Source organism: Chaetodon auriga, chromosome 3 (assembly GCF_051107435.1).
Source record: "Chaetodon auriga isolate fChaAug3 chromosome 3, fChaAug3.hap1, whole genome shotgun sequence".
Classification (NCBI taxonomy): domain Eukaryota; kingdom Metazoa; phylum Chordata; class Actinopteri; order Chaetodontiformes; family Chaetodontidae; genus Chaetodon; species Chaetodon auriga.
Genome location: NC_135076.1, coordinates 16,388,983 through 16,416,198, shown reverse-complemented (window position 1 = coordinate 16,416,198; position 27,216 = coordinate 16,388,983). Strand labels below are relative to the sequence as shown.

The following is a 27,216-nucleotide window of genomic DNA, read 5'->3' as shown; positions in this document are numbered from 1 at the left end:
CACCAATGGAAAATTGAAATTTGATTAATCTAATCAATGGCCCTGAGCTCTAGGAACCTCGCAGTGAATAAGTCATTGTGTTTGAAACTAGAGGACCTTCACTGATGTGTAAGGTAATGACATTTGAGAATAATCTATATTAGTCTCAAAAATGTCAGCACAAAGTGCAGCCTGCTTAGCTTTGGTAATAAAATGTTATGTGTAGAAACCCTTCATAAAAGCACAGCTAGATGCAAAGCAGATAAATACAATTAAGGAATTTTATAGTAGCTAAATCCTTTACCATTTTTGGTTTAAGGTTTTCTCAGGATGAGATATATTTGTATTTTATTCTTCAGGTCTGGCACTGGTGTCCCAAACTTTCCTGTCATCAGCTAAAAGCACCTCCAAACGCTCATTCACACACACAGAAACATGTGCATCCTATGGGACAAGCCTGAGAACTGAGGTGTTGGACATTGCATCTGTTTCCGGCCTGTATTTGAAAGAGGAAAATTACACATGTGGATTTCACTGTAGTTTCCTCATATTTGGACAAATCTGAAAAGTAGGCCACAGTATCTCGGGTACAAAGGTGCTCAAAAACCACTCTGACTTTTCTCTTGCCACCGAACAATAAAAGCAAAGAGAAGTGAGTGTTTTGGGGACATGTAACTCAAGTTTTGTCCTGCACAACGTGCTGACAGGTATCTCGTTAAAAACACTAAAAGGCCTCACAAAACCCATTTTGGATTCTGCTCAGATGGCAAGTCTGTCCGAGGGTCACCCGTGATTTTCTCTCTCCCCTCTGTTATTATTCCATTTCCTCCCCGTGAACGGAAAGACCGAAATAACCCTGCTGAAATCTATGGCTCTCCAGGGGCAAAGCTTTTGTGTTGGAACAAGTGGAAAACAAGAGCAGCAGTGGCTGAATGGGACAGTGCGAGATCTAGAGTTTCACGGCCTCATGGGGCTCAGCCCATAGACACAGACACGGCTCATTACATGAGCAGACTGTATGGAGACCAGCTGAAAAGTGTCGTGTGAGACACTCAGCATGTATGATTCACGGGGGAAAATTGTAGGCTGGACTGAAGCTGAATGATGGCTGAGTGCACAGTGATGAAATATTCTGTAAGTACCTGCAACTGTGTATGTGGTGAACTGAGGGAGGGGAGGTTATGATCCTAGCAGCTGAAGGAAACTAACACCAAATCCCAAAAAACCTATTCTGCCACGTTGTTTTCATTGTTGCTTTCTGCCTGACTTTTAGCCGCGTTGACCGTGTGGCTCTGTGGAGTACGGGGTCGCTTTGTCCATCACTTTGGTCCAGACTTAACTATCACAACAACTTTTGGATGGATTGCCATTAAACTCTGTGCAACACAGTGTCCAGAGGATGAATCCTGATGGTATCTGTGATCACCTGACTTTTGATTCAGTGCAACCAGCAGATCAAAGATTTCACTTGTCCTGTGAAATATCTCAACATCTGCTGAATGAGTTGGCACAAACTTTTGGACCCTCACACTCCCCAAAGGATGAATTCCTAAACTGACTTTGGTGACCCCCTGATCTTTCCTCTTGTGCTGCCATGAGATTCACTACTGCATGGATTGCCATTAAATGTGATACAGACATTCATATCCTCCTTTGTAGAATTAATATCTTTGCTCATTTCCTGACTTTTTGTCAGTGACATCATTGGGTCAAAAGCTTTTATTTGTTCAATACTTTATGACCAAAGGTCTGGAAAACAAATGACACCCGCATCAGCCTCAGCTGTACTTGCAAATGTTAGCATGCTAACACACTAAACCAACCAGGTTAACATGCTATGCTCATTTAACACCAGCGTGTTAGCACTGTCACTGTGAGCATATTAGCATGCTGATATTAGCATTTTGCTCCAAGCACCATTATGCCTTCTAGCATGGCTGTAGTCTGCCCTGGTTTTCCTTTTGAATGTTTTTTTTTCAGCCAGGTTGTTCATTTCAGATCCCATAAAGCAGCGCAACAGCCAGCGGTGCATCAAAACACTGACATCTATCTGAATGTTTTGCAGACACGGTTGCTTTTAATGGAAGCACTTTCTCAATAATTAATTAAAACATGTCTGTCTTTGCCTGTTGATGTATCTGCCCTTCACTTCAGCTGGAGCTGCACCTTAGAGGACGCAGCACATGAAATGTTTGAGAAAAGCTGAGCATGAAAATGACCCGTACCTACACACTTGCATGCATAGACACACAAATTTGCACAATTCCTGGAGGACAGCTGTCAGCTTCAAACTAATGAGAGTTGAGGCTGCTGCCAAAATTGATTTTTTTTTTCTCTCTTTTTGTCTCTTGCTGTCTGTCTGTCTCCATCTCTCTCACATTCACAGCGTCCTGGTAAAGTCAAAGGTGGACTGACACTGTCTGACACTGTCTGCCTGTGACGGGTCAAAATACATCTTCCTTTCCGAAGAAAAAAAGGCCAACAAAGTTCACCACAACTTTGCCTATAAGGACTGCTACACCTCTAATTCTATGTTTTGAATGAAATGACCCTCAACAGTGGTTTCTGAAGTGGAAGAGCATGTTAATTACACACCTTCATGCTGCAAATAGTAGTGTCGCATCCACCTCCTCCTCACCTGTCCCAAGTTCTGACGCACTGTCTATGTAAAGTGTCTAATTATGATTTCAAGGCATGCTGGGACATGTTGCTCTCTGCTGCTATTCCTAGATGATTCACCTATATGTTTCCACAGCCAAGAGAAGGTCACCGGCCCTCTGTGCTCTGATTCAACCCCTCTGACATCTTAGAACTGCTGGTGTAATCAGATCCAGGCACAGTAACTAACGGCTCCGGTGCTTTCCCAGCCATCCTCATGCATTATAAACAAACACATTTTCTAACATGGTTCAAAGTGAGGCTGTGTGTCTGCCCGACGCTGGTGACGATCTGGTACAGTTATGGCCCAGGGCGGCGCTCCACTGGCAGATAATTAGGAAAGTCTTCTGCTTCTGTGTCAGACCAGGCAGTGACCGCCAGATTCATTTAATGTGTGTTTGTGGATGACTAAGTGTACTTCAAATTGTAATCGGAGCAAATTCTCTCATGAATTTTAGTGTGATTCATTTTGAGGATGTTTCAAGGCATCATTGCAGAGAGCAGTAAGTGGCAGGTACCCAGAGAGTCCTCTATGCTTGTTGAACCCTGCAGTATACTTATGTATATACAGTGGTAGAGAGTACATTCACTCAAGTGCATACTCAAGTATGGTACAGTTTCAAGTTACCTGAGTTTAAAGTTAAATTTTACATACAAAACTAATGATCATCTGAAAATATGATACATTTTAATAGATTGAACTTCCCAACAGTTTAGAAAATAGTTACAGTGTCCACATTATCACAACAGTATTGATAAATAAGTGACATGATAGTATACACAACAATATAACATTCTGAAAGGGGCCATGCTGCATGATGAGTACTTTGACTTATGATACTTATGAAGTTGTTACTGTCACAGAGTACCTAAGAGCAGTAGCTCTGAAAAGATCAGTCCTTTAATTGATTAGCTGATTGACTAAATAATGATCTGCAACAATTTTTGATGACGGTTAATCATTCAGCTCCTTTTCAAATAACAAAAAAGTCCAACATTTCCTCATCTCAGTATTGAAGATTTGCTCTTTTTTGCCTTATGTGATAGTTAACTGAAGATCTTTGGGGATGTTCAAGCAAAACAAGCAGATTAAAGACGTCACCACAGACATTAGGAAATTGTGATAGCCATATTTCGCTAAATTCCAATATTTTATAGACCAGCCTGCAGCCTTAGACAGCAGTTTTGTTGTTTTTATTACTTTATATATGTATATATATATATATGTGTGTGTGTGTGTGTGTGTGTGTGTGTGTGTGTGTGTATTGTATTTTTAAAAGGTTAATTCACATGGTTATCATATTGATTACCTTTGAAGACTTGAAACTCTTAAAGGATACATAACATCTTTTGATTAGTGCATAATGACCTGTCACTGACACATATGGATTCTTCCTCTGGATAGCACGTTTAATAAGAGCATGAAAGAAGAGGAAGCATTAAAAGCAACTGCATCACACTTTATTGCTGTGACTGACAGACTATTTTCTTCCTGAATGTGCAGCCTTTTTCTGGGTGACTCACACATGCCAGACAGTGGGTAAAGCAATCACCTGAGCATTTGTTCAAAGCAGGAGTGAACATGACGTGAATATCAACAAGCATCTTTTTTTTATTCTCTCTTATCTGAGAAGAACTCCGCTCTCTCACTTGGCAGCTTGAAACGTGTTCTCCAGCCACTTGTTGTCAGCAAACACTTTGAAAACTTTAATTGTGCGGGGGGACTTGCTGCACGTGTGGCTGATATCCAGGTAACCTCGGAAAATTGCGAGACCATGATTGCTTTTGCAGAGGTGGGACACGAGAGAGGCCGTATGAGAATGTAGGTCAGGAAGAAATATCTGACTGTACATGCAGCTGTAGAAAGCCGCATTTCTACTTTCAAGTTGCTATTTAAACCCACATGCATGGTTACCATTCGACAAGCCACAAATACAGGAACAACAGTGTCAATTTAGAGTGAGTCTATGTGCCTCCTGAAAGCACATCAATTCATAATGAGCCACTGTGAAGCTTTATATAGGACTCACCACCTGCTGGCTGAAATACATTAACCCTGTGTCTCTGGATCTCTAAATCCATGGTGGGAGTGTTTTTGTTTTCAGTGAATACCTCTGCATGGCCAATGGGATTGTGTTAGCTGGTGAAACACTGTCTGTCCAGATAACAATCCCCATATCCACCTCCTCTGGGTAGCAGCAGACCTGCTTTCTCCCTCCTGCATGTCTCATTCAGCCCTGTTAGTGTGCAGCATCAGTGCTGCTGGTGTTAGAGAGAATATGCCTGGCTCTGCAGCAGCATCCCTGCATGCTGTGGGGGCTTTTGGATGAGGTCCTGGCAGACAGACACACAGCACTAATGGCTTACGTACATCAATACATCAGCATCTGCGTGTTCCAGTTGATGCTGTTACATCTGTCTGGGCCAAATAACTGGTGAAAACTGTGCAGCATGTGCGTGGGCCTGTTGCTGTGCGTGGAAAGGAAGTGACAGTGACAGCCCTTCCACATTTAGAGCAGCAAGAGAAGTGGTGTCACCGCTGCTAAGTCACATCCATTTCTGACTGCCGGTCACATGTGCTGTCATGAGAGGTGATTCTGTCTTTTTGCAACTGTAAGTATCAGATGTCAAACCTGATGTACTGACATGTAATAGAGGCAAGTAATCTAATCTTTTATTGGCATCATTTGTTTTTTAACTGCTATTTTGGACAGTACTAATGCAGCTATTCTGATTTCAGGAAGGGCAAATGTGAGTGAAATGTATATGCTGGCCCATGTAATACACACATTATTACAGTATGCAGATTTACAGGACTTGCTTTAACCCTCTAGAGATTCTTTGAAGTGTCTCACCAGAGGCGGACAGACGTAACAGCAAATACAAAACCCACAGCGTTGAAAGGCTTTGGGTGCTTCAGCTGCCTTGTCATTAAAGGACCCATGTGATGTTCTAACTGCTTGTGCTTGTGGTGTTGTCCTCCTGTGTGGCCTGGCTTCCCTGAGGCCGGTCAGAATGAATGAGCCTTCAGTACCTGAACTCAATAACTTGGACAGCTTGTTCCCTGAAAGCAATGCCATCAGAAAGGGTAAAGATCGAGCAAAGACTATACAGACACTCCGGTGGTGACTACATGAAACTATACAGGTGAGAGATGTTTTTCTGTGTCTGCGTGACTTTTAGTCAATGCTGCAAATCTGACCTAATTTGGGACTGTCACTGTAAATCCCCTCTCATCTCAAGATGCACTAAAGGAAATCACGACCTACTTGTTTTCCAACGCAAATATACACATAAATTTCAACAACTTTATATCATTTCCTTTTTTTATTGATAATTCTATGAGGTTCACATAACAAACCATAATTTTTATTCTTTAGAAAATAACAGATTTATACTTAAAACATCTTACTTTACATCTTAATACATAACAGTGTTTTTTCTTTTGCACAGCAAAGATATGACATTTATGTTTCAGACAACATACCGACAAACATTATGTACATGTAGTCAACATAATACTTGAATGAATTCTACAACAGTGCAAAATAAAAGAACATACTGTTACAAAAGCGCCCTGACAGGAAAGTTAAGGGTGTCTGTTTGCACCCACTGAACCACTTATGGGAGAAAAGAACGTGCTTTAAAAGCGTAATGTTTTTTGGATCTTGATGAGCATTTTTCAACAAAAAAAAATGCCATTTTCAAGAGAGGAAAAAAAAAAACTCAAGGTAAACAAGCTTGAGGCTACAACAAAATCCTCTTAAATAAAAGAGATGGAATTAGTGCCGTGCGTTCTAAGGCGCACTGGGATTTTGTCGGTTCAACCAGTCATTTCTCATATAGGCATGCACTTGTTCTTCCCATGTGTTTTCTGTGTTTATGCAATCTTAAAATATCATTCGGCAGCCTAATTTTGTGTCCATGTGCGGCAGCCGGCCCATAACCTGAGAGGATCTTTTCTGGATCATCCCACTCAGTCGTGGAGGCACAGATTAGACAAACAATCTCCAACAACAAGGTTGACGACAGAGGAAATGTTTCTTGTGGAGACAACAAAGCAATGCGTCAGAGGCGCACAGAAATACCTAAAATTATTCAGGCAATTTCCTGCACCTTTACCTCCTCAAACCCATTAGTGAGCAGAGGGGGCTCCTGGTTGCTCTCTATGGAGGACTCGCTCCCCGTGCTCTCTCCTGACAGGAGTCTGGTGACTCTGAGATCAGCTTTCAGTGTCTGCACGTCGTTTCCTATGCTCATCTCTCCCAAGTCATTAATAATCTGAGTCAACTCCTGTTTACCGTTGGCAACACAATCATCGTCCGTGTCCAGAATGTCCTCACACTCAAAGTGCATCGCTTTCTCCTCCTCCTCCTCCCCGACCAAGTCCTCCGTGATCGAGCCCAGCTTGGGCGCGCTCCGGCTGCGCTCCACCGGGGGTTTGTAGTAACACTGTCCGTTCAGAAGCTTCCTGAGAGGGACCAACGGTATGGTCTGTTCCCCTATGAGCTGCTGCTGCTGGTGCCTGGCATCGTCCCTCCGTTTCAGTCTTTTGAACTCAGCCAAGGCCGTGGCCGAGGTCTGGTACAGCAGCAGCGCCATGGCCTTTGCCTTCTCCGGCTTGGACACCAACACTGCGTGACAGCGCAGCATCACGGCTTTGTGCTTCATTTCGTGCCTGTAAATCCAGGCGAAAATCTTGGGTAGCCTCGGGTCCGCGACGCAGTAGGTTATCCGGTGCAGCAAGTACAAGTGTCCCGGCCTTCTGGCCTTGTCGTCCACATGGACCATCCGGATGCCCTGCGAGCTGATGGTCAGCCTCATCTTGGTGCCATTCTTGCCCATTTCGCTTTTGCCCCAGATCTTGCTCACCGCCACGTCCGTGCAGCCGTCCCCTTTGGACTGGATGGTGGTGGCATTCCCCAGGTAGAGCACCGTATATGTGGGGTCCTCGCTGGTGATCTTCACCTTTTTCCTCTTTGACTTGAACATGCTGCCCACCCTGTTGAGTGCGCTCTCTGGGCAGGACTTGGCGAAGGAGGTGAGCGCAGAGTAGTTGAGACTCACCGCATAGCCCTTCTGCTTGGACTGCTTGTCTTCCTCAATCAGGTCGAACTTATTCTTCTTCCAAGGCAGCATTTTCTTGCTGTTTCCAGTCAACAGCAACAAAGTCTACTGAGAGAGAAAGAAAAATAAAAAACGTTGTATTACTACTAAATCCTAGAAGTGTTTTTTGTCCTGTCAGGTCATTTATGAGCTACTCTATAAGAACTGAACGCAAAGACATCGTACTTCATCTGTTCATCCTCTGAAGTCCTCTGGTCCATTGTAATGTCCGCAGTCTTTTCCTAATGTAAGGCTGGATAAAGTCTACTGTAATGAGACGAGCTTCACGGCTTATATTCAGGAAGAAACCATTTGAGTGTGACTATAGGGGGGACTGAACCAAATGATAGGAGCTCTGTACTGGTTTGTATTGACTGCGTTCATTGATACAAAACTCTCACGTTTGCCTGCTTTTTCCAAATGCCTGCAGCACAATTTTGAACGCAGTTAATATTAATGATTTGAAAGTAAGGCATGAATAATAATATATAAACGATAATATTGACTTATTAGTTGAATGCACCAATTACACAATGCCATTTAGTAGCATAACCTTGTATCATTTATATATGCATATTATGTAGTTATATAGTTATATCACATTCATGATACATGTATATATTTACTAACAATCAGTGTAATTTTAATGTCTGTAGTATACCCATACTTAGTCTACCACATTGCCACCCCACCAAAATCAAGGCTTGTTTGTAAATGTGCTGGCATTGTCTCTCTTTTTTGTAAATTAAGCTTAAAATAAGTAATTTTACATTTTGTATATTTATTAAAAAATGAACTTAGAATTTTGAGTGTGTTTCTACTTCTGAGATGAAACCAACACAATCAACATAATATTTTGTGTCGCACTTAAATGCAATTTTAACTATAAAAATAGAAAGTTGTCTGAGTGAAACGCACAGATCTTACGTGAAATTGAGAAATCTAGAAATTCAGTATGAAGTAGGCAAATATTTACTATGTCAGTTGGTCACATTGGAGTATGTGGACGTAAGGTAGGAGAGTCCTGCTGATTTCGGCTCCTGCTGCTTTATGCTGCCATCTTTTGGTTCGCATCAGAAGTGCGTTTATTGTGTTTGTATGGCGATAGAGGAAGAGTTACTGGTTAATTTACGCAATACTAACTTTTAATTTGTGAATTTTAATCTATTTTAGAACTATATGCATTAAGACTTGATTTATGTTTATTTCATTGTCAAGCGCACTGCGGATTGGCATGGGGAACTGTGTTGGTACTGTCCCATTTTCTTCAGAGCCTTTTTGATAGCTGGACAGAAAAGTCGACCGTACCATAGTTGTGTCATTATAAACTGCTCTCGCTGCTTCCAATAAAGTAGATATTAATTCGAGTTTTGTAAAATTTTGAACTCTTTCGACATGATACTGAATCGTAACTACTTACATCGAATATTTTCATTAATGTATCCAAACAGTTGAAATCGTTTCGTCAGGATATGAATCTCTATTGGTTTGTCCCACTTCCTGTTCTTACGACAACAACGTAGTGCACATGGGGCACGGCGGCTAGTGACATATCTTTTTTGAGACGGTTCCGATATATTACACTATAGTGTTTTGTGTGAAGTGACAATATCAGAAGTTAGCATGGGAAAGAAGAAGGCAGGCGGAGGAGGCGGACTGGGCAGAGCTCTGATAAAGGAGAAACTCCAGGCAGGCCGACGAAACAAGAGGGGCGACTCATGGGTAAGACAGGCTAACAAGTGTCTTGCATAAAACATGCTTAAACAAACAGTAGAAGATATTTACTTGGCTGTCCGTAATATGCTATCAAGTTAAAGTTCACCGTTGACCCTGTCCCTCGCCACACATAGGGTTCAGCAGAACTGTGAGTAGGTCTGAGGAGTATGACTGAGTATGAACTCCCTAAAGAAAATGTTATTTTATCGCCGCTTTGCATATCGGGAACGTGACGTACATACATTAGTAACTGTTCCCAATAAACACGTTACTGTGGAAAATTCGGCATGAGGTGAATTATTCGTGAACATTATTTTTGCCATGAAGTCTCAAGATTGCGAGAACTGACTCACAGACCCTTCTTCTACTATTACACACAGTATGTTTTCATGTATGTTTTCATGGGAAAACAAACATACCATCGGTGCTATATGGCAGAACAAAGCAGAGTTATTGTATGTCCTCATGACAGTCAGTGTGTATTGTAGATACACCATTTTTTTTCTGTGGCACTCACTGTAACCTTATGGTTATGTGTAGTTCCTTATTGATGTAGGCCTCGTTTGAGCCGTTTGTCATATTTTCAGCTCCACACCAGTGAGCTGAATGATGGTTATGACTGGGGACGGCTGAACCTGCAGTCAGTGACAGAACAGAGTTCGATGGATGACTTTCTGGCCACTGCTGAATTGGCGGGAACAGAGTTTGTTGCAGGTAAGTAATTCTCAATCCCTGAACTTGTGTATAGTGCTTGAATTTCATGTTTGACATTTTTACTTACCAAGTATGGCAGGTTGCATTCATACTCCAGCACAAGCCATTCTCCGATGTCCTTATTGTATGTAAACACCATATCAAACACATACAGCAGTTAATTGTTGGCTCTTAAATCAAACTCACACTCGTTGCCACACAGCAAATTTGGGGTTAAATATGTTAGAACAGTGTTGGATGCTGCTGCATTGTGTCCATTCTGTTTCCTCTGTATTAAATGGACCGATTGCTGGCAGGGTCACAGCGTGTCTCACCCTCACTGCTTAAGGTGACTCAGAGTGATACTGCTGTGCTAATCAAAGCACCTGTATGTCCTTTGATTACACTGTTGTTTCTGACTGTTTCATGCTTTGTTTTCTCAGAGAAACTGAACATCAGGTTTGTACCAGCGGAATCTAGAGCAGGCTTAATAACAGCTGAGGAGAGAAACAGGCTGATGAAGCTGCATGAAGACAACAAACATTTCCTCAGAATTCCCCGACGGTAAGTAGAACAGATCGAGTGAATTTTATGAAGCTGCCGTACTGTATGTTTTACATTTTTAATTTGTGTTTCATCTCTCTCTCAATTTTAAGCCCCCACTGGGATGAAAGCACCAGTCCAGATGCACTTCAGCAAGCAGAGAAAGACAGTTTCTTAATGTGGAGACGAGAACTTGCACAGTATGTTATATTCTATAAACTCAGTCGCCTTTGTGTTATTGTGGCATGTGCATTACCTAAAAAGTTTTGTTCAAAATCAAGAACGGCATTTGTAATATGTGTTATATGTGTTACCTTCTAAAGGCTAGAAGAGGAACAGAAGTTGATTCTCACCCCATTTGAGAGGAACCTGGAGTTCTGGCGACAACTGTGGAGAGTGATCGAGAGGAGGTAAAACCTGAAGCTGTATGCTGCTCTCAGCTCATACCTGTCTCCAGTGAGGAACGTGTTCTCCTTGTGTAATACTTAAGGGAAAACTGATTTCGTGTTTTTCTGCAGTGACGTCGTCATTCAAATTGTTGATGCCAGAAATCCTTTGCTGTTCAGATGTCCTGACCTGGTACGTACATGATGCAGAGTTTTGGTTTCCTTTCCTCAAAGTTTTCTCAAACATTTCTACTAATTGTGAACAAGTGAACTGCCTATAACCAGGAGAGATGTTGTATTAATTATTCTGTGGGATTTTTCTCATGTGTGCTGCCAGGAGTTGTATGTAAAGGAAGTGTCCGAGCATAAGGTCAACATGCTGTTGGTGAATAAGGCAGACCTGCTGACCCGGGAGCAGCGGCGAGCCTGGGCCAGACACTTCGAGAAAGAGGGGCTCAGGGCAGTTTTCTGGTCTGCCCTGGCTGAGGGCAACAGACTGGATGCAGAGGAGAAGGTGAGGAGGTGGTGCTTTGAGGAGCTGAACTCTGAATGTCACCTGTGAACTTAAATATATTGTAAGAGACATTTCTTGGAGCAGAAAACCATGAGGATCCACATTCCCCAATCATGAGAAGGTGGCTATTATCAGTTTGTAATTTCTGATTATTTTGGTGAAATGCTTGTGAATAGTCTTCAGCGTGTTCAGACTTGACGCTGCCTTTAAACCAAGCATCAAAGTGTAAAACGTCTCTTCACACAGGGCATGGAAGTGGACGATCCAGAGCGAGACGAGAGTGACCCAGAAGACGAAGGACAGCCAGACAATGAAAACTTGGACCGAAAGGGGGCAGAGGGAGAGGAGGAGGTGACGGCGGAAGGTGAGGAGGATAAGGAGAGCGATGAAGAGGATGAGCATGAAGAAAATATACATGTAGAAGAGGAGGACTGGTACACCTGTTCAGAAGATGAGGGTGAAGAAGAGGAAGGGACTGCTGGTTCATCCAGTGAATCCTCCTTCCACAACTCCAGCCGTCTGCTGCATAAGGATGAGCTGCTGGACATGTTCAAGGCTGTTCACAATGGGCCCCGGTGTAAAGACGGACAGCTGACAGTGGGACTGGTGGGTAAAAAGTTAGCCCTGATCATCTACCACAAAAGAGAGTTTTCTGATTTACCTGCTCAACTGCATTTGGCATATACCGTGCAGAGTATTTAAGTTGGGCTGCTCGACAAGCACCACCAAGTGTTTTGAGTGATTGTAAACCAATTCCATTGTTATTGCCTGTGAATTCCACAGGTTGGGTATCCTAATGTGGGAAAGAGTTCCACCATCAACACTATTCTAAGGAACAAGAAGGTGTCTGTTTCAGCCACTCCTGGACACACGAAGCACTTTCAGGTACAGGGTTGTTCTTTAAACCTCTCAATATGAATTCAAGTCATTCGTTCTGTCAGCAGGAAGCTGAAGGGTGTGACGCTTTTTGCTGTCTTTCCTTCACATGTGTCTCAGACTCTGTATGTGGAGCCAGGCCTGTGCCTCTGTGACTGCCCCGGTCTGGTCATGCCTTCCTTTGTTTCCACCAAAGCTGAAATGATCTGCTGTGGGATCCTGCCCATTGATCAGATGAGAGATCACGTGCCTGCAGCCTCCCTTATATCCTTTGTGTGCTTTTTTGTCACAGCACCTGCAAAGATTTCTTTTTTTGAGGAAAGAAGTGTTGATGACCACTGAGTTTGCTATGTGAAGAGATGTGACTTTACCGAGTCATGATAATATGCTTTTTGAGAAGGTGAAAGTAGAATTCCTCACACTGGGATGTAGGACGTTAAAGGCCTGCACCTCCAGCTGTAAGACTTTCCTGACACTGATCTTAGTGCAGTCCTTAACACATTCGTCACGTATGTCAGACGATCCCTCGGCATGTGTTAGAAGGAACCTACGGCATCAACATCATCCGACCGCGAGAGGATGAAGACCCCGACAGGCACCCCACCTCTGAGGAGCTGCTGATGGCTTATGGATGTGAGACTACCAGACAGTTAGAGTGTTTCTCCAGAGAATAACTGTGTTTTAAAGCACTGTGTAATGTGCCTGAGCTTTATAATCTTTACTGTTGTGTTTCCCTCTGTTTCAGACATGAGAGGCTTTATGACAACTCACGGTCAGCCTGATCAGTCCAGATCCGCTCGGTACGTCCTGAAAGATTATGTCAACGTAAGTTATTTTATTTCAGTTTTTTAAGTTAGTTTAATTTACAAGTTGCCACAAGTCAGTTAAAGCTATAATATGTAACATTTCTGTATTAAAATGTCTAAACGCAACCACACTTATGTTACATATTTTGTTGTGGTGTGCCCTAACAATGTTCAAACCAAGAGAAATCCACAATTTTAATCAAGGTAACCTTTCTTTTGGTTGCCTGCCAATGATGTCATATCCTCTTTCCCCCCTCTAGTTGTTATAATATCTGGGGAATCAGAGTGTGTTGCTCACTCTTGATGGAACACAATTATTCATTTTCATTGGCAATGGTGGTTGTTTAACAGTGAAGACAGCAACTTCCATGATCCCATGCTTCATCACAGCGTCATCTAACCCGGTCTTTTATTACTGATTTGAGGGAGAGACCTCTCACCACAGAAATGATATATTCTGCGTGTTTTAGTTCACCTGCAGCATTAGCTCCAATAACTGTGAATCCACTGTGCCTCCGCTTTATATTTAAATGGACAGTGGGGACCTTTGGCCCTATAGCTACACATTATAGTAGCTGTTACAGGAATTGTGTGTGTACCACATAATTATTGACCAAGTATTTATTGGGCCAGTTGTTACTATACCATCCATACATGAACTTATAATCAATGCATCCTAAAGAGAACATCCTTGCCCTAACACACTCACTGCACACTAACAACATTGACTCCTTACAGGGCAAGCTTCTGTACTGCCATCCTCCTCCACATATCAATGCTGAAGACTTCCAGCCGCAGCACAAAAAGTTCCTGAATAGAGACTCAGACTGCTGTGACCTCTCTGCAACAACAAGCAAACAGAAAATCAAGAGAATTGAAAATGTGGTTGACAAGAACTTCTTCCATCAGGTACGACACACCTACGGTGTTCTTATGACAGCCTCGATTCCAAAAGAGTTGAATATATTTAGTGTTTTACCTCATCAGCTCAAGATGTGGAATGCTCCAAAAACACCAGTTTGGAACATTCCACAGGTAAACAGGTTCGTTGGTAACAGGTGATAGTATCATGACTGGGTATGTTGTTTTTGGAATTGTGGCTGTTGTAGCAAAATGCCTGAATAGTAGTTGATAGTTGTCAGAAAATCAAAAATATGGGGGTTTATTGTGAAATTCTGTGAGTATTGATGGGATCTCTGTCTTCAGGAGAATGTGCGGGCGCTCTCCAAGGGCGTTCAGTCCGTCATGGGCTACAAACCAGGCAGCGGACCCGTCGGTCCAGGAAAAGCTGGGTCAGAGGCGGTGGAGGGAAAACCCTGGAAAAAACATGGCAACAGGAACAAGAAGGAGAAAGTGCGGCGTCTTAACAAACATCTGGACGCCTGAGCATGATCAGAAATCAAAGCACTTTTTAATCACAGATCATTTCAGCGTGAAGTGCAGTGCACATGTGATTCTGAAGGACTTAATGCTGAGCAGTATCTGTAGGTAGATTCATCCCCTGAGTATGGAGCCATCAGGCTGTCTTGATATTAACAAATGAGGTGCATAATCTGTCATGTACTGCTCTGGTTAGAAGACTGTATTGGTGCAATGCATTCCTTCAGCTGGATCACCAGTTGTACACCAGGTCTCACCACAGTGTTCGGAAATGGACTCAACATCCAGAGGGTGTGAATTTTATAAGATGTTTAAAAGGACGTTTTCAATTTCTATTTTGAAGCTGCTTCAAAAGACACATTTAAAAGACTTCATTTAGCAGATCATGTATTGTATGTTGGATACTGCTTTTATCCACATACAGCTGTGATTGTTCTAACTCTGATTAGGAAATAAATTGAATGTTTTCATGTTTGGTGTTTCACTTTTGTACTCCATCCCCATGAGGTCAGCTTTGGTCAATGCTCCACAGTACAATTAAAATCACATCACATGGCAGCCCAAAAACATTTAGATTTTTAGTTGACTTTGTTGATTTATTTTCAGAAATATAAACAATTCCTTGAAATGTCTGGTGGTCACAGCTGTGTGTCCCTGAGGGGAGGATACCATCTGATATCCCAAGACACTTCAAGCCAGCTGCACGTCAAAAGAAATAACTAGGGCCACGTCTTAAAAAGGCCACAATAAATCAGTGGATGTCCATAGAACCCAGTCCTACCGGGACTAATGCCCGATCAAAGCATACGTAACCACTAACTGCAAACTCCCATTCAGAGACCTGGGAGCAAGGAGTCTCTTTCTCATCCACGACATGTAAAAACTAGAACAGCTGAGCATCCCTGTATCATCAGCACCACCCCTGAAGGCCTCATCCTTCTCAGGCTTCAGTGCCCGAAGTGACGCACAGCTCCTCGCTTGCAGGTAGGCGGCACCGCGCGTCTGAACATTGGACGCAAATATGACAGACTGATCTGATGATATCAGATGATAAAATATAACCTTTTGACTTAACTTTGCAGGAATAGATGTATTCGTTTCGAATTAGCTTCCAAACGCGAGATCTCTGTAACTTATTATTTCCCACAACGTACAGCGTGTCCTCAGGTGTAGCCTATCACAGGTGAGCTCCTCCCTGAAATATGCACGCCCTTCTAAACGCCTGTTGAGCGTCTGACGCGTGCGTGTGCGCGTCGGCTGCATGGATTCGTTTGTCGTCTGTAAATGTAGACATATGTGCAGTTAATATGGTGGGAAGAGGAAATCCAAACTCTTTTCTCTCCAGTCTCGTGGACTTTTGCGTGGATTCGTTCTATACCTGTTTCTCGTACGACGCAGACAAACTTTGCGTCCCCATCGGTCTCAGCTCTGTATCCGCGCTGCTGTTACTGCTCTCATGCTGTCTGTAAGTGGTTTTTGGATTCCGGCATTTCATCCAGTAATTCACTGAAAAGGTTCTGGCGTTAAACCCGTGTTAACTGTTAAAGGCTCGTGTGTCAGAGGTGCAGATGTCTGAGGGAGAATCCCGGAGAAACCCTGACTTTGTTCTACAGCCTCCTCGGTAACATGTGCAGCACAGTTGGAGCCGTTCTGTCCAGACAGCTCCATATTCAGGTAATTCATGTTAATCGTGGTGCTTTTCATTTTTTTTTTTTTTTGCAGGCAGTAGTAACTTCTTTCTGCGCCCTCCTCTGCAGATTTTAATGGGTGCAGTTGCTGTTGCCATGGATGCTGTTCACTTAATTTCTTCCTGCTTCTCTGAGCTCCTGTGCAGGAACTCAAAGGCAGGTAAGTTTTGAAAGATACCATATCTCAATAATGCAAAGCATGTCGTTCTCAGACAAGGTAAAGGTAAGCACGGGTGATGGCAGCCAACAGGCAAAACAGTAAGGAGACTTATCAGAGACGCTCCACAGATAACCAAACAAATGAAGCAGGGGAAGTGTGCAACTGTTTCCAACTGCAAAAATGTGTGTCTGTGTGTGTTTTCTTCATCAGAAAGGAAGCTGAGGATGATGAGGAAGCGAAGGAGGCAGCACCTCCTTGCAGTGTGTGTACTGATGGTGGTGGCAGGAGGTTTTCTGAATTCCAGGGTTGGCCCAGCAGACAGGCCCGTCAGCGGGAGGAGACTGCTGCATGCTGCCCTCCAAGTAAGCACACACCATCAGTGTGGCTAGTTGTAGTCCTTTAACGACTGAGTGGAGTTCCATAGATCGATATATTTATATTTCATGGACAGTGATAGGTGGAATGCACTAAAATATTCTGCCGGTGTGTTCAATCTGAGCTTGTGCATCTATACTTTACTCACACTGAACAATACTGACTTGCGCTCTTTATATATATTTCAATCAATATCTGCAGTGTGGATTGATATTCACGTTTTTCGCATCTATTTAGACTGACTGTCCTTACTTTGTGTTTTACCTGACTTCATAACAATTTAAAACTGTAAACTTTTCACAGGACAACATTGAAATCCTGGGTTACATACTCGGCCTACTGTCCCTTGTCATCGCCTGTACCTCCAGGCTCCCTGCAGTCCTCAGAGCAGTAAGTGACAAACAGCACATGAGTGTTTTGGGTGTCAGAACTGCTTCTTATTGCTTTAAATCACTCTGAAGGGAATGACATTTCATTTTTCCCTTTAGTACAGAGGACAGATGTTGACCCGGGCCTGCATGTTCTCTGGACTGCTGTGCTCACTGGCTGGTGTCCTCTATGCAGCTGCCATACTCCTCTACGACACTCAGTTTGGGTTCCTTCTGAAAGTCATGCCGTGGCTGCTGTCAGCAGTATGCTGTGTCACCCTGGACGTCCTTGTATCTTTACCTAGCACAGCGTGACTGTATCTTACTCAGTCCATCAGACTAAGGACTTCAAGCCTTTCATCAGTTCATTGGCTGCAGAGCTGGAAATGGTCACTGGTACCATCTGTAACACAATATTGATTCCACCTATGAAAGCTTCTTCATGATCTAAACTCTCTCTGGTAGTACATTTTTACATCTATAGAAGCAGCAGCAGCCATAGATACCACAGCTGAACAGAAAGAAAAAGAGCCAAATGTCAGTACTTTCCTTGGATGTATGTGGATTGTACAGACATTCATCCAGGTGTGTTGATCTGTTGACCTTTAATCCAGCATCGTCAGATTCTTGTCATCCATTGGTGCAAGAGAGGAACCAGACAGCAGCTTACAAGATGTTCTCCCGACACAGAGAGCCTTTTAGGTGGCTCGTGCAGTGAGGATAAAACTGTCATGAAGAGCCAGAGAAAACAACAAGTTCACTCATCAGCACAAACCAAAGCAAGTTCTCATGCTTTATGTTTAAACTGTAGGAATTGTACTTTTTCTGTTGCATGGACAAGATTACCATTTCCATTTCTTCGTGTTAACGAGATCTTGATGTCAGTGAGACTCACTGAGTAAATAAAGTACTAACTGCTTTATGCTTAACACTCAATGTAGGAATTTCGTCACTGTGCAGCTTCATTCAGTGATTAATCTCCATGTGTCTTACATGTGCATGAAAGTAAATAGACAACAGTATTCAGGTTTTCTGTGCAAGATCTTGTAAAATGAATACAAATAATGCATTTTACCAATGTCTTGATTTGAACATTATACTTTTCCACCTTTTCTTTCAAGACAAAGAATGCCCAGAAGATGACTGAGGTGGGCGGTTACATGGATGTCAGTGTCCATCCTGCAAGAAAAGTAAGTGAGGAATCTGTTGGAACAACAACACTCTTAATGTGAAATGAATCAGTGGACATCTTGCAGTGGAATGTGTATGGCTTTTATTTTTTGTTTTGTTTTTTTCTCCTCAGACTTGCCTTCAGGAGGTGATGTTCAGGGAGGAGGTGGAGGACCAGCCGTTCAACGGGAAGGTTCGAGTGATCAGAGTCGACAGTTTCTGCTCCTCGGATACGTCCTATGACTCTTCACTCATGAGTTCAGATCTGGAAGTGAGTTGAACTACTTCAGTAAAATAATTCAAGTAATCTTTGCTCATTACATCACAGGAACAATATTACACAAAATGAATGAGAGCAAGCTAACCAATCACAGTCAGTCACTGATAATGAAGTCAGCAGCTGCATGAGAAGTTATTTAATTTTGGGGTTTCGGCAATCCTATTAACCCCTCTGATTTAATAATCTGGAAGTAAAATTTCACTTTTATTTGATTTCAGTCAGCACTGTAGCAACATTAAATCATCTGAGAACCATAAAATATAGTTGCCATTATCTTGATATTACATAAAGAAGTATCAAATTTACAGTGTTTCAAAGACATTTATTCTACAATTATCACCATATTGTCAGGAATAGCTTTGCCTTTTTGCAGTTGGGAAATATGGAAAAGGTTATTGATCTCGCTCAATCTGAGCAATGAAGTGTACTTCTCATCGTGTGCCACTAGGTGGTGACAGCATGTTGACATAATGGGTCTGCAGGCAGAGGATTACTGTGAATTAATATGACAGTGCGTTGAACCGATGTTACCCTGTGTTACATCAGCTTGACTCTGTCCAGTTTATTGCCTTTTTATAATGGCCTGTGCAGCTGGTTTCCCCATGCACAGCACAGCACTGATGTTCATGAAGTGGTTAAAGTCGAGACTCGTACTGTCTGATGAATGTTTGACTAACTGTTGGGATATGTAGCTTTAACCAGATCACTGTTTCCCTAAGTGTGTGTGTGTAGGGGGGGCTAAGTTTCCCTGCAGTCTCACAGAGCCAGATGTGATTCTGTGCCTTAATGGTAAACTAAGAGTTTGGTTGAAATCATTGTTTTGGATATGTCCACAAACTTACATTTAAGTTACATTGCAGTTTCTTGAATTAATCACCGCCCCCATTTAAAGGGCTGAAACAGGACCATTTGTTCTTCTGTCCATCTTTGAGCCGAACCTACAAGAAGTATCGCTAAATGTTTTTACAACCTTAATTCCCCAAAAGTTGGGGTGCTGAATGTAATCATGTGTAAACTGTCTTTACTGACTCCTTTATACAATCATGTGTTCACAAAGTGGTGAACCTCGCTCCATCCTCGCTTGTGAACCACTGAGCCTTTCCAGGATGCCCCTTTCATACTTGTTGCTGCATCGAATTAAGAATAAGCAGATATTTAGAAAAAACAAAGAAGTTGATGAAGTAAAACATTGAATATATTGTCTTTGAATTTTTGTGTCTAGATGAGATTTTTGAGATTAGATGAGATTAAATGTGCTCAGAAGAACCCATAAGAAGAAGTAAAACTAAGGACAGTGAGTGGCTATAAACCTAGCTTTGTGCTTTTCACATGTGACTCTGAGGGAAGTAAGTCAGACAGCCGTCAGAGGATCGTCTTAGAAGAAAACAGTCAGCATATTCTGGGAGGGTTGATGAGTCAGACTCTGGAGAGACCCCTGTGTGTGCATGCAGTGTTGTGGGTAAATGTGTATGGAAGTGTGAGACAGCAGGGTTTAATTATAAGTAAAGTGGAATGTGCCTTCATTCAGCAGTGTACAATTGTGCCTAGAATTAAATATTGGCTACACAGCAAAGACTAGTCTCATTTTAGAGGACAGTTCACATTTAAAATAACAGTTTGAGTTTGCAGGGAGAATGAAATTACAAGCTTTTTCCTTTTCAGGCCCTGACGCTCACAGCCACAAGGAAAACTCCCTTTCTGTGCTGCTGTCGAACGCCAAGCTGCAGAGGATGTCATTTAATCACAAACAAAGGCAAATGGTGTGCGCACAAACAATTGCAGCTTGATACTGCTCACCTAACAGGAAAAAGCAAATGACGCGAATACCCCGAGCACAGTTGGTGTGTTGGAGAAGTCAGACGGCTTTAACAAAGTATTAAAAATGTACTGTGTGAACATGCTGTATGTGGTTTAGCATACGAGTTTATCTGGCCGTGTGAAAACTCCTCCTCTGCAACTTAATTCAGTCTCGACTCTCATTGGCTGGTGGAGCCCTGAATACTACAGGAGCTTCCAAATATTCAGTGTTTGGGGGGCAGCTCAGATTAGTCTGCGAGTCTGTAAAACCAAATCTCTAAACTCCTGATAATAACAGCTAATCTTTGCTGCTCAGTGCTCGACAAATCTCCAGTCTGTAGCCTTTCTAAACGAAGACAACAGCAGGTAGATAAATTCCTACATCTCTGGCACTTTTCCACTTGCTAGTTAGAATTAACAGAAGCTGTTTACTTAGTGATTTAATGGAAAGATGTTTTCCATACAAGCTGCCACAGTGTCTAATGTTTAATCTCCAGTACACAGAAGTACAGATGACTTTAAGACTGCTCATTTAAAACTGCCACTTTGTATTTGGTTGCAAAACTCTTCCAGTACATTAAACCCAGAGGTCACCCAACTGTAAAATGTTTCAAAGCAAGCTGAACGCAGAAAGGAAAAAAGATCACAGTGCTGGGGAACAATTTTAGATATATTTATACATAAATTTTGTCTCCTTTACATGACACAACCATAATCGCTGATCATGATAAAACCACATAATACTTGTGAGTGTGCTGCCTGCATAAACTGAGCAGGGAGAGTTCACTGCAGCCAGCAGCTTGAATCGTCTATTGTGCTGTGTGTCGCTGGTGCGTTTCTGCTGAGTGCCGGTTCTTTGCTGGGGTGAGACTGAGGTGGAGGTGAGGGGTGGGGGGAGCTGAGGGGTACAGTGAGGGGTGGAATTGTTTGAGATTTGCCTTGTGGCCCAATTGTTCTGCTGTAAAGGATCTTTGATTAAAGACCAGCACTGGGTTGGGCCTGTCTGCCTAGGAAGTAGTGCAAAAGTGGTTGCCTTGTCTATAGGGGGCCAGTGTTACCTTCTGCTATTTTGGGAGATGTTTATGGCCTCTTGTGTAATGCCTGCTGGCCAGGATCTCTAACATTACAAATAGCAGTCTTAAATGGCATGAGGAGGTCGGGGCATTAGAAAAAGTAATAACAAATATTCCTTTGCTATAGAAATTACAAAGAAATAGAACAATGATTTTAAGAGTTGTAGAATATAACATATCATAATCTTTCACCTGTAATTCTCCATTATAATGTCTTGACCTTCTGTATTTTCCAGTGGGATTTTGAAGAGGCACATGCCCAGTGGAGTGAACCAACAGCAAAACAACAGTTTCTGCCACAAGAGTGGCCAACAAACCCCAAACCCTTTATCATCTGCACCTGTGCCTCGCCTGGACTCTCACAGAAAACTCTGTCTGGTACAGAAGTGGATGAGAGCGTCTCTTCAGCAAGCTCAGCAAAATGACAAAGGGATGTCATTCTCAATTTTGTACTGTGATACACATATAGTGCATTTGTTTGAGGGGGAATAAAAAATGTGTTAACACTGACCTGGCATCTGTGTTGTTTTACTGCACTGTTCTACAGGTGAGCTGCTGTGTGTGTAATAATACTGCAAATGATGGTGAATATTGTCGCTCTTTTGGTTGGTAATGGTGGGTGATGCAGTCTAATTGTGCAGATGTGTCTATAACGTATGGCTGTTTGTCAGTGCACAGAACAGCTACAGCTACTGTCAAAACTCTGTCCTGACCGCATTCATCAAGCCAAAGTTTACAGAAAAGACCTCCCCTAATAAAACAATATTGCGCCCCTGCTGCCTTGCAAGGTTATTGGGTCATATCCTGTATTTTGTTAGTCGACCCGGGTTATCAGGGCTGGACTGGGAAAAGGCCCGGTGGAGAAGATAAGCCCCAGACTAGAAGGCCAGGGCTCCTCCGTCCTCTCCATCATCCCGCCGACCTCTGTCCATCTGCCTGCTCCGTGGTTTAGACGATTATGCTGGAGCTATAGACCAAGGCATTTTTAACTGAAGGGACTTCCTAAAACCTGATAACAGAACAATACGCAGATTAGAGGAAAGTTATGAAGCACATTTTACTCCTCCCTGTTACATTTCCCCAATGACATGTCTGTCTGAGACAAATGACTGGGAAACAAGTAATGAAGTGGAACTAAGCAATTTCTGGTATCAGCAGAAGAAATAAATCAAACTTAACAACTTGTTCAGCTTGTAAACAAGATGATTTGATAGTGTTGTTTACTGAATTTTGCCAACATCATATCAAGATGACCTTATATTAATGTTTTGCCTATTTCTGTAATGATTAATGATTGAATTAATATTGTGTAAGCAGAAATTATTAATTATTTTTTTACACACATATGAAGAATTAGGTCTTATGTTTCCATAACACTGAAAAAAATGCTTTCAAAATCTATTTTATTCATTTATATGTAATTTTGTATCATTTCTCATGTCATAAAATCCCTATTAATATCATGATAATGTATTCTACTATACATAGATAATATTGTCCAGCCCTGCTGATAGTGGAAACGTTTTTGACATCTTTAATTAAGTCAGCCCTTCATATATATTTATTTCTTTAACTGTTTTGCATTGAATACATTTGGGATGGGACTTATGAACCAACAATAAAAAGCCATTCAGTGCTTCCTGCTGCCTAAGCCAGTCTAATGTAGTTGATGGATATGAATGTATCCCATGTGTAACTTAGTGAAGAGGCCTGAAATCTGAGTTGCTGATTAAGATCAAATATGTCACGGAGAGCGACAGTTTGACTGGATCATGTAGCAAATATGTTTTCAACTTTGCTGCGGACTTTGTTATTGGAAAAAGTTTATCTGTCTGGTTGCTTTAAACCTGCTGATAACTTCCATCTTGTGGATGCTGAAATGATAATTTTCAGTTTTTCATTACTTCCACATTTGTTAAACAAACGGAAAAATGATGTGTTTACTCTATTAATGCCCCCTGATGTCTTGATGAATGCTCTATCTCTGGGCCTCATCCCTGTCCCTTCTGAGACTGGGCCAAAGGAAAACAAACTGTGCATCCCATAGAAAAAGGTGGAATTCTGTTTGCAGAGGTGATGAAGAGCATGGATTAGCACATCTGAAGCAGCAGTGGGGAACGGGCCTTTCTGTTTTTCTTGGCGCGTACGTCAGTGATCGCTCCACTGCAGACGACATGGAAGATGCTGGATGATTTGAGCCTGCAGGACATTTTGTTCACCTTGTGTACTGGCCAGAAAGGGAAGAGGGAGAGGCTAAACTGCTCAGGAATAACACAAAATCTTGAATAGCAGCAATAGATGATTGAGGAATAAGTCAGGAACTGGACGCTGATTAATGAATACCTGGTTGTTACTGAATAAATGAGTATATAACAGTGAGTTGCTTCAGAAGTTTGTGGAAAGGGGATTCCAATGATTTGACACTTAAAGGTCAGTTTTCTTGTCACAGGTACTAACGATCTGAGAAAAAAACTGAATACTGTGTAATGTAGCACTGTAAAAGCTTTTAAAATCTGAAAACTCTGAGGATGTCGCAACTTGGGCATGAAAGTTTGAATTTCTTAGAGAGTCTGCAATGCAAAAAGTGTTTATGAAGCTTGACTCACTCGAGGGACTAAAAGTTGGCATATTTTGGCCTCTGCTGCTTCAATTTTGACCACGCTGTTTACAGTCTCCCCCACCTTTATGGAAATGCAGTGCTAAATCACTGGAGAGCTTAATGAACTAATGCCCATGGCTTTTCCTACATCTTTGTAAATGTGCTCACTGACCACATCTGGTTTAATCTGTGGGCGCCAGGGTAAAAATTGTTTGGCCCTCTACTGACCTCCCTACCCCCGACTCCTGCTCTCTGTGCATTGCATAAAGACTGCACAGCTGGTTACATGACATTGTCATGTCATTTACTTAAGGTCCAGATTAGCACTTCATGGCCTGCCGAGCCAGGTGAGATACCAGGGCAATGCAGGGTCCCTCTACGCTGTAGAGTCTACAGGACAGGGCCACATAATCAGCTATGCAGGACAAGTTGATATTGTGCTTTAGTGGTGCTAATTTGTGAAAGATTGTCAATTAAAAGAATTACCAAAAAACATACAGTATGAGTGAAGGTGGGCTTTTGGGGCCACTACAAGTCTGGGGCCCTGGAGCTGCTGCCTGCTTCCTCTATTTGGTAGTCCAGCCATGATAATGATGATCGTAAATTTCTTCTGTTATGAATATGGTATAGTTCATCTGCCTGACTGAAGACTTCATGTATTTGTCCTCATTACACATTTGAACATATAGAAACAGTCATGGCTTTTCTTTGATTTTTAATGGTTTAATTCACACTTTTTCCTCCTTCCTTGTTTTCATGCACAAACACACCTGCAAAGCTTTAGCTGTAATTCCGACCCAGACTTGACCTCCTTTCTTTCTTGAGCACCCCCCTCTCATCATGCCACAGGAACAGCAGCTTCCAGACAAAACAATCCAATGTTAGTTAAGTAAAGAGGGGGTGAAATGAGGAAATGCCAGCTCTGGCTGAATCTATGTTTTGTTTTGTTTTGTTTTTTAATAAATGTTCATTGACAAATACAAAATCACAAAGAGTTAGGGTTAGTTTTGAGAAACAGATGTTGATTGCAGCAGCCACCAAATGGGACTATGGTACTAATACTTTTTATTTTTAGATGGTTTCCAAAACAGTCTCCTGATGAAACAGATACCAGTCTGTGGTCATCCTTCAACAGGCCGTGTGCTGATAATTTATGCTTTATGTTTGATTTAGCAACAGCATAAACAGAGTGTCCAATTTTCTGCAGGAACAAACAAGGAAAACACACAATAGGAGACTCAAGTCGGCATCAGGTGCAGATTTGTAATGAACCAATAAAAAACCGCTCTTCCTCTTAATGTCCTATTTTCGTCCCTGCATCACACTGAGCTATTTCAAAGGATCAATCGTTACTTAATTATTAGCTCACCATCATGTGCCATTCTGTGGCCATTCAAAGCTGTGACACATGAGAGTGAATGAGCCTTTTATATCTATAACAATATTTACTTAAGGGTGAGGGGCGCGCGGATCACCTTGCGTAGTCCTCTCGTGACGTCACGGCATGTCACTTCCTGCCGTCAGACAGCCAGTTCAGGCCAGTTCACTACTGCTGTAGTACTCAGTCAGTCCCACGGAGCTGTCAACATACAGCAGCCAGCCACTTTGCCTGTCTGCTGCGGCAACATTTTTCTATTAAACTTAGTCCATTTATCCCTTCAACGACGTTTTCCTTCAGATAACAGCTACTCTCGTCTCACTATGACTCGAAGGTGATCGTCAGAGTGTCCAGGTGGTTCTGGGTGAGTGTGTTATTCTGAAATGTGTTTGCGGTTTGCCTGTATCGCTGTCATCATCACCCATGTGTCAGTTGCTACCTAGCGGGGCTAAAGCTAACGTTAGCTAGCTGATGCGTGTGCGGAAAAACCGGTCAGGGTTGCGACTGAAACGCCGTTTCGCCTCAACAGTGTCTGAAACCGAAATCACGATCACCGGTGGGAGACGCATGGACGTTGTTATTGAGCTAGTCACCAATTAGCTGCCAACAATGAAGCTTTGCTAACATTAGCCGGCTAGCCAACATCCAGCGACGGCTTCTCGTCTTCCCGATTAAGCGCTTCCCTGGCTGCCAGGGGCATGTAGCCATGATTCATGCTCAGCAGTTGGGCATTTATTGCTGGCGAGTGTCGTTAAAGATGTTGTTAAGCACCAGCCAGCCAAAGATATATCTAATCTAAACCAACAAGAACCCATATCATGTTTCAATGTAGACTCGGGACGGTTACACATGATGTATGCTGTATGTGATACGGGTGTTTTTTTTAATTGGCTTAAGACTTGACTAGTTTTTTTTCATTATATGTGGTTGCTGTCAATTATTTGTGTTACTTCTCAGTTATGGTAGGCAGTAGTTTCATTATAATAAAGAATAAAGTGAAGCCGTAAAACCGTTTGGCGAGCGTACTTCCTTTCTCTTCGCCTCATTCCTCTTTAACACCTGTCACTCAGGTCGAGTCTACAGGAGTCAAAGATGCACCTTAATGTACACAAGTCAAGCTGGCCAGCTTAATGAAATCACCATTAGCCTGACAAAGTCTGAATTTAATCATCCATGCACAAAAACTGCTGCCAGGTCAGGGAATGGGAGCATGTGATTTACACACCTGATACAAAACAAATGCTCCTTTACATATAAAGACTATGCCCTTCTTTGTTTTACCGCATGAAGTTACTGTGGATGTTATTAACTGTTTTTATGTCCATTGCATTCATAAGCATGAATTAACGAGATAAACACAAATTACTTAATTTCACATGACATACTTTTAAGGGACATTAAAGAGAAAACAGTAGTTGTGTTCAACAGCTAAAACCCAAAGTAACTTTATGAAGGACAAGCAGCATATTTGCACTGTGCATGACTTTTCACCCTTTATTATGTGCTGCGTTACACAGCTGCATGAATGCATGTAGTCAAACCCAGCCAGCAAAGAGTAATGATACCAAAGTAAGAATTGGTAAAAATGCCAACTGTAGCATCAAAACTGAACTGTATGAGAAAGTTGTTGTGGCTAATTCAGATTGTGCCAGACTGACAGGTCTAGTTGCA

The 27,216-nt window shown here is 42.3% G+C and overlaps 4 protein-coding genes across 7 annotated transcripts in view; 3 read left to right on the top strand and 1 right to left on the bottom strand.

Annotated features, from left to right (window-relative positions):
• Window positions 1-5,945: 5,945 nt before the first annotated feature.
• Window positions 5,946-8,009, bottom strand: fam43a (family with sequence similarity 43 member A). Of its 2 annotated transcripts, none has more exons than XM_076727199.1 (2): window positions 7,930-8,009; window positions 5,946-7,812 (listed from the first exon to the last, which is right to left on the bottom strand). In XM_076727199.1, the coding sequence occupies exon 2, from the start codon at window positions 7,774-7,776 to the stop codon at window positions 6,736-6,738; it is 1,041 nt and encodes a 346-aa protein (XP_076583314.1). In that variant the 5' UTR covers window positions 7,777-7,812; window positions 7,930-8,009; the 3' UTR covers window positions 5,946-6,735. The 2 variants fall into 2 exon arrangements, with proteins under 2 accessions (XP_076583314.1, XP_076583315.1); XM_076727200.1 differs by having other exon boundaries at window positions 5,946-7,809.
• A 1,224-nt stretch (window positions 8,010-9,233) lies between these two features.
• lsg1 (large 60S subunit nuclear export GTPase 1) lies at window positions 9,234-15,130 on the top strand. 2 transcript variants are annotated; one of them, XM_076721680.1, is made up of 14 exons: window positions 9,234-9,465; window positions 10,047-10,173; window positions 10,596-10,716; window positions 10,809-10,895; window positions 11,019-11,105; window positions 11,214-11,274; window positions 11,419-11,595; window positions 11,842-12,201; window positions 12,379-12,480; window positions 12,592-12,735; window positions 12,981-13,104; window positions 13,217-13,296; window positions 14,016-14,186; window positions 14,484-15,130. In XM_076721680.1, exons 1-14 carry the CDS (start codon window positions 9,367-9,369, stop codon window positions 14,661-14,663), a joined length of 1,920 nt encoding a protein of 639 aa, XP_076577795.1. In that variant the 5' UTR covers window positions 9,234-9,366; the 3' UTR covers window positions 14,664-15,130. The 2 variants fall into 2 exon arrangements, with proteins under 2 accessions (XP_076577795.1, XP_076577802.1); XM_076721687.1 differs by having other exon boundaries at window positions 9,239-9,465; window positions 12,592-12,744; window positions 12,990-13,104; window positions 14,484-15,128.
• An 834-nt stretch (window positions 15,131-15,964) lies between these two features.
• Window positions 15,965-21,993, top strand: tmem44 (transmembrane protein 44). Its single transcript, XM_076722976.1, has 10 exons — window positions 15,965-16,122; window positions 16,205-16,331; window positions 16,415-16,505; window positions 16,716-16,867; window positions 17,184-17,270; window positions 17,369-17,539; window positions 17,872-18,027; window positions 18,370-18,438; window positions 18,552-18,689; window positions 21,805-21,993. The coding sequence occupies exons 1-10, from the start codon at window positions 15,965-15,967 to the stop codon at window positions 21,991-21,993; spliced, it is 1,338 nt and encodes a 445-aa protein (XP_076579091.1).
• A 3,734-nt stretch (window positions 21,994-25,727) lies between these two features.
• Window positions 25,728-27,216, top strand: part of atp13a3 (ATPase 13A3) — a 33,062-nt gene continuing 31,573 nt past the window's right edge. For both annotated transcript variants that reach the window (XM_076725795.1, XM_076725794.1), the window contains exon 1: window positions 25,728-25,909. The gene's annotated coding sequence lies outside the window, so the exon portion shown is untranslated. The remainder of the gene's footprint in view (window positions 25,910-27,216) is intronic.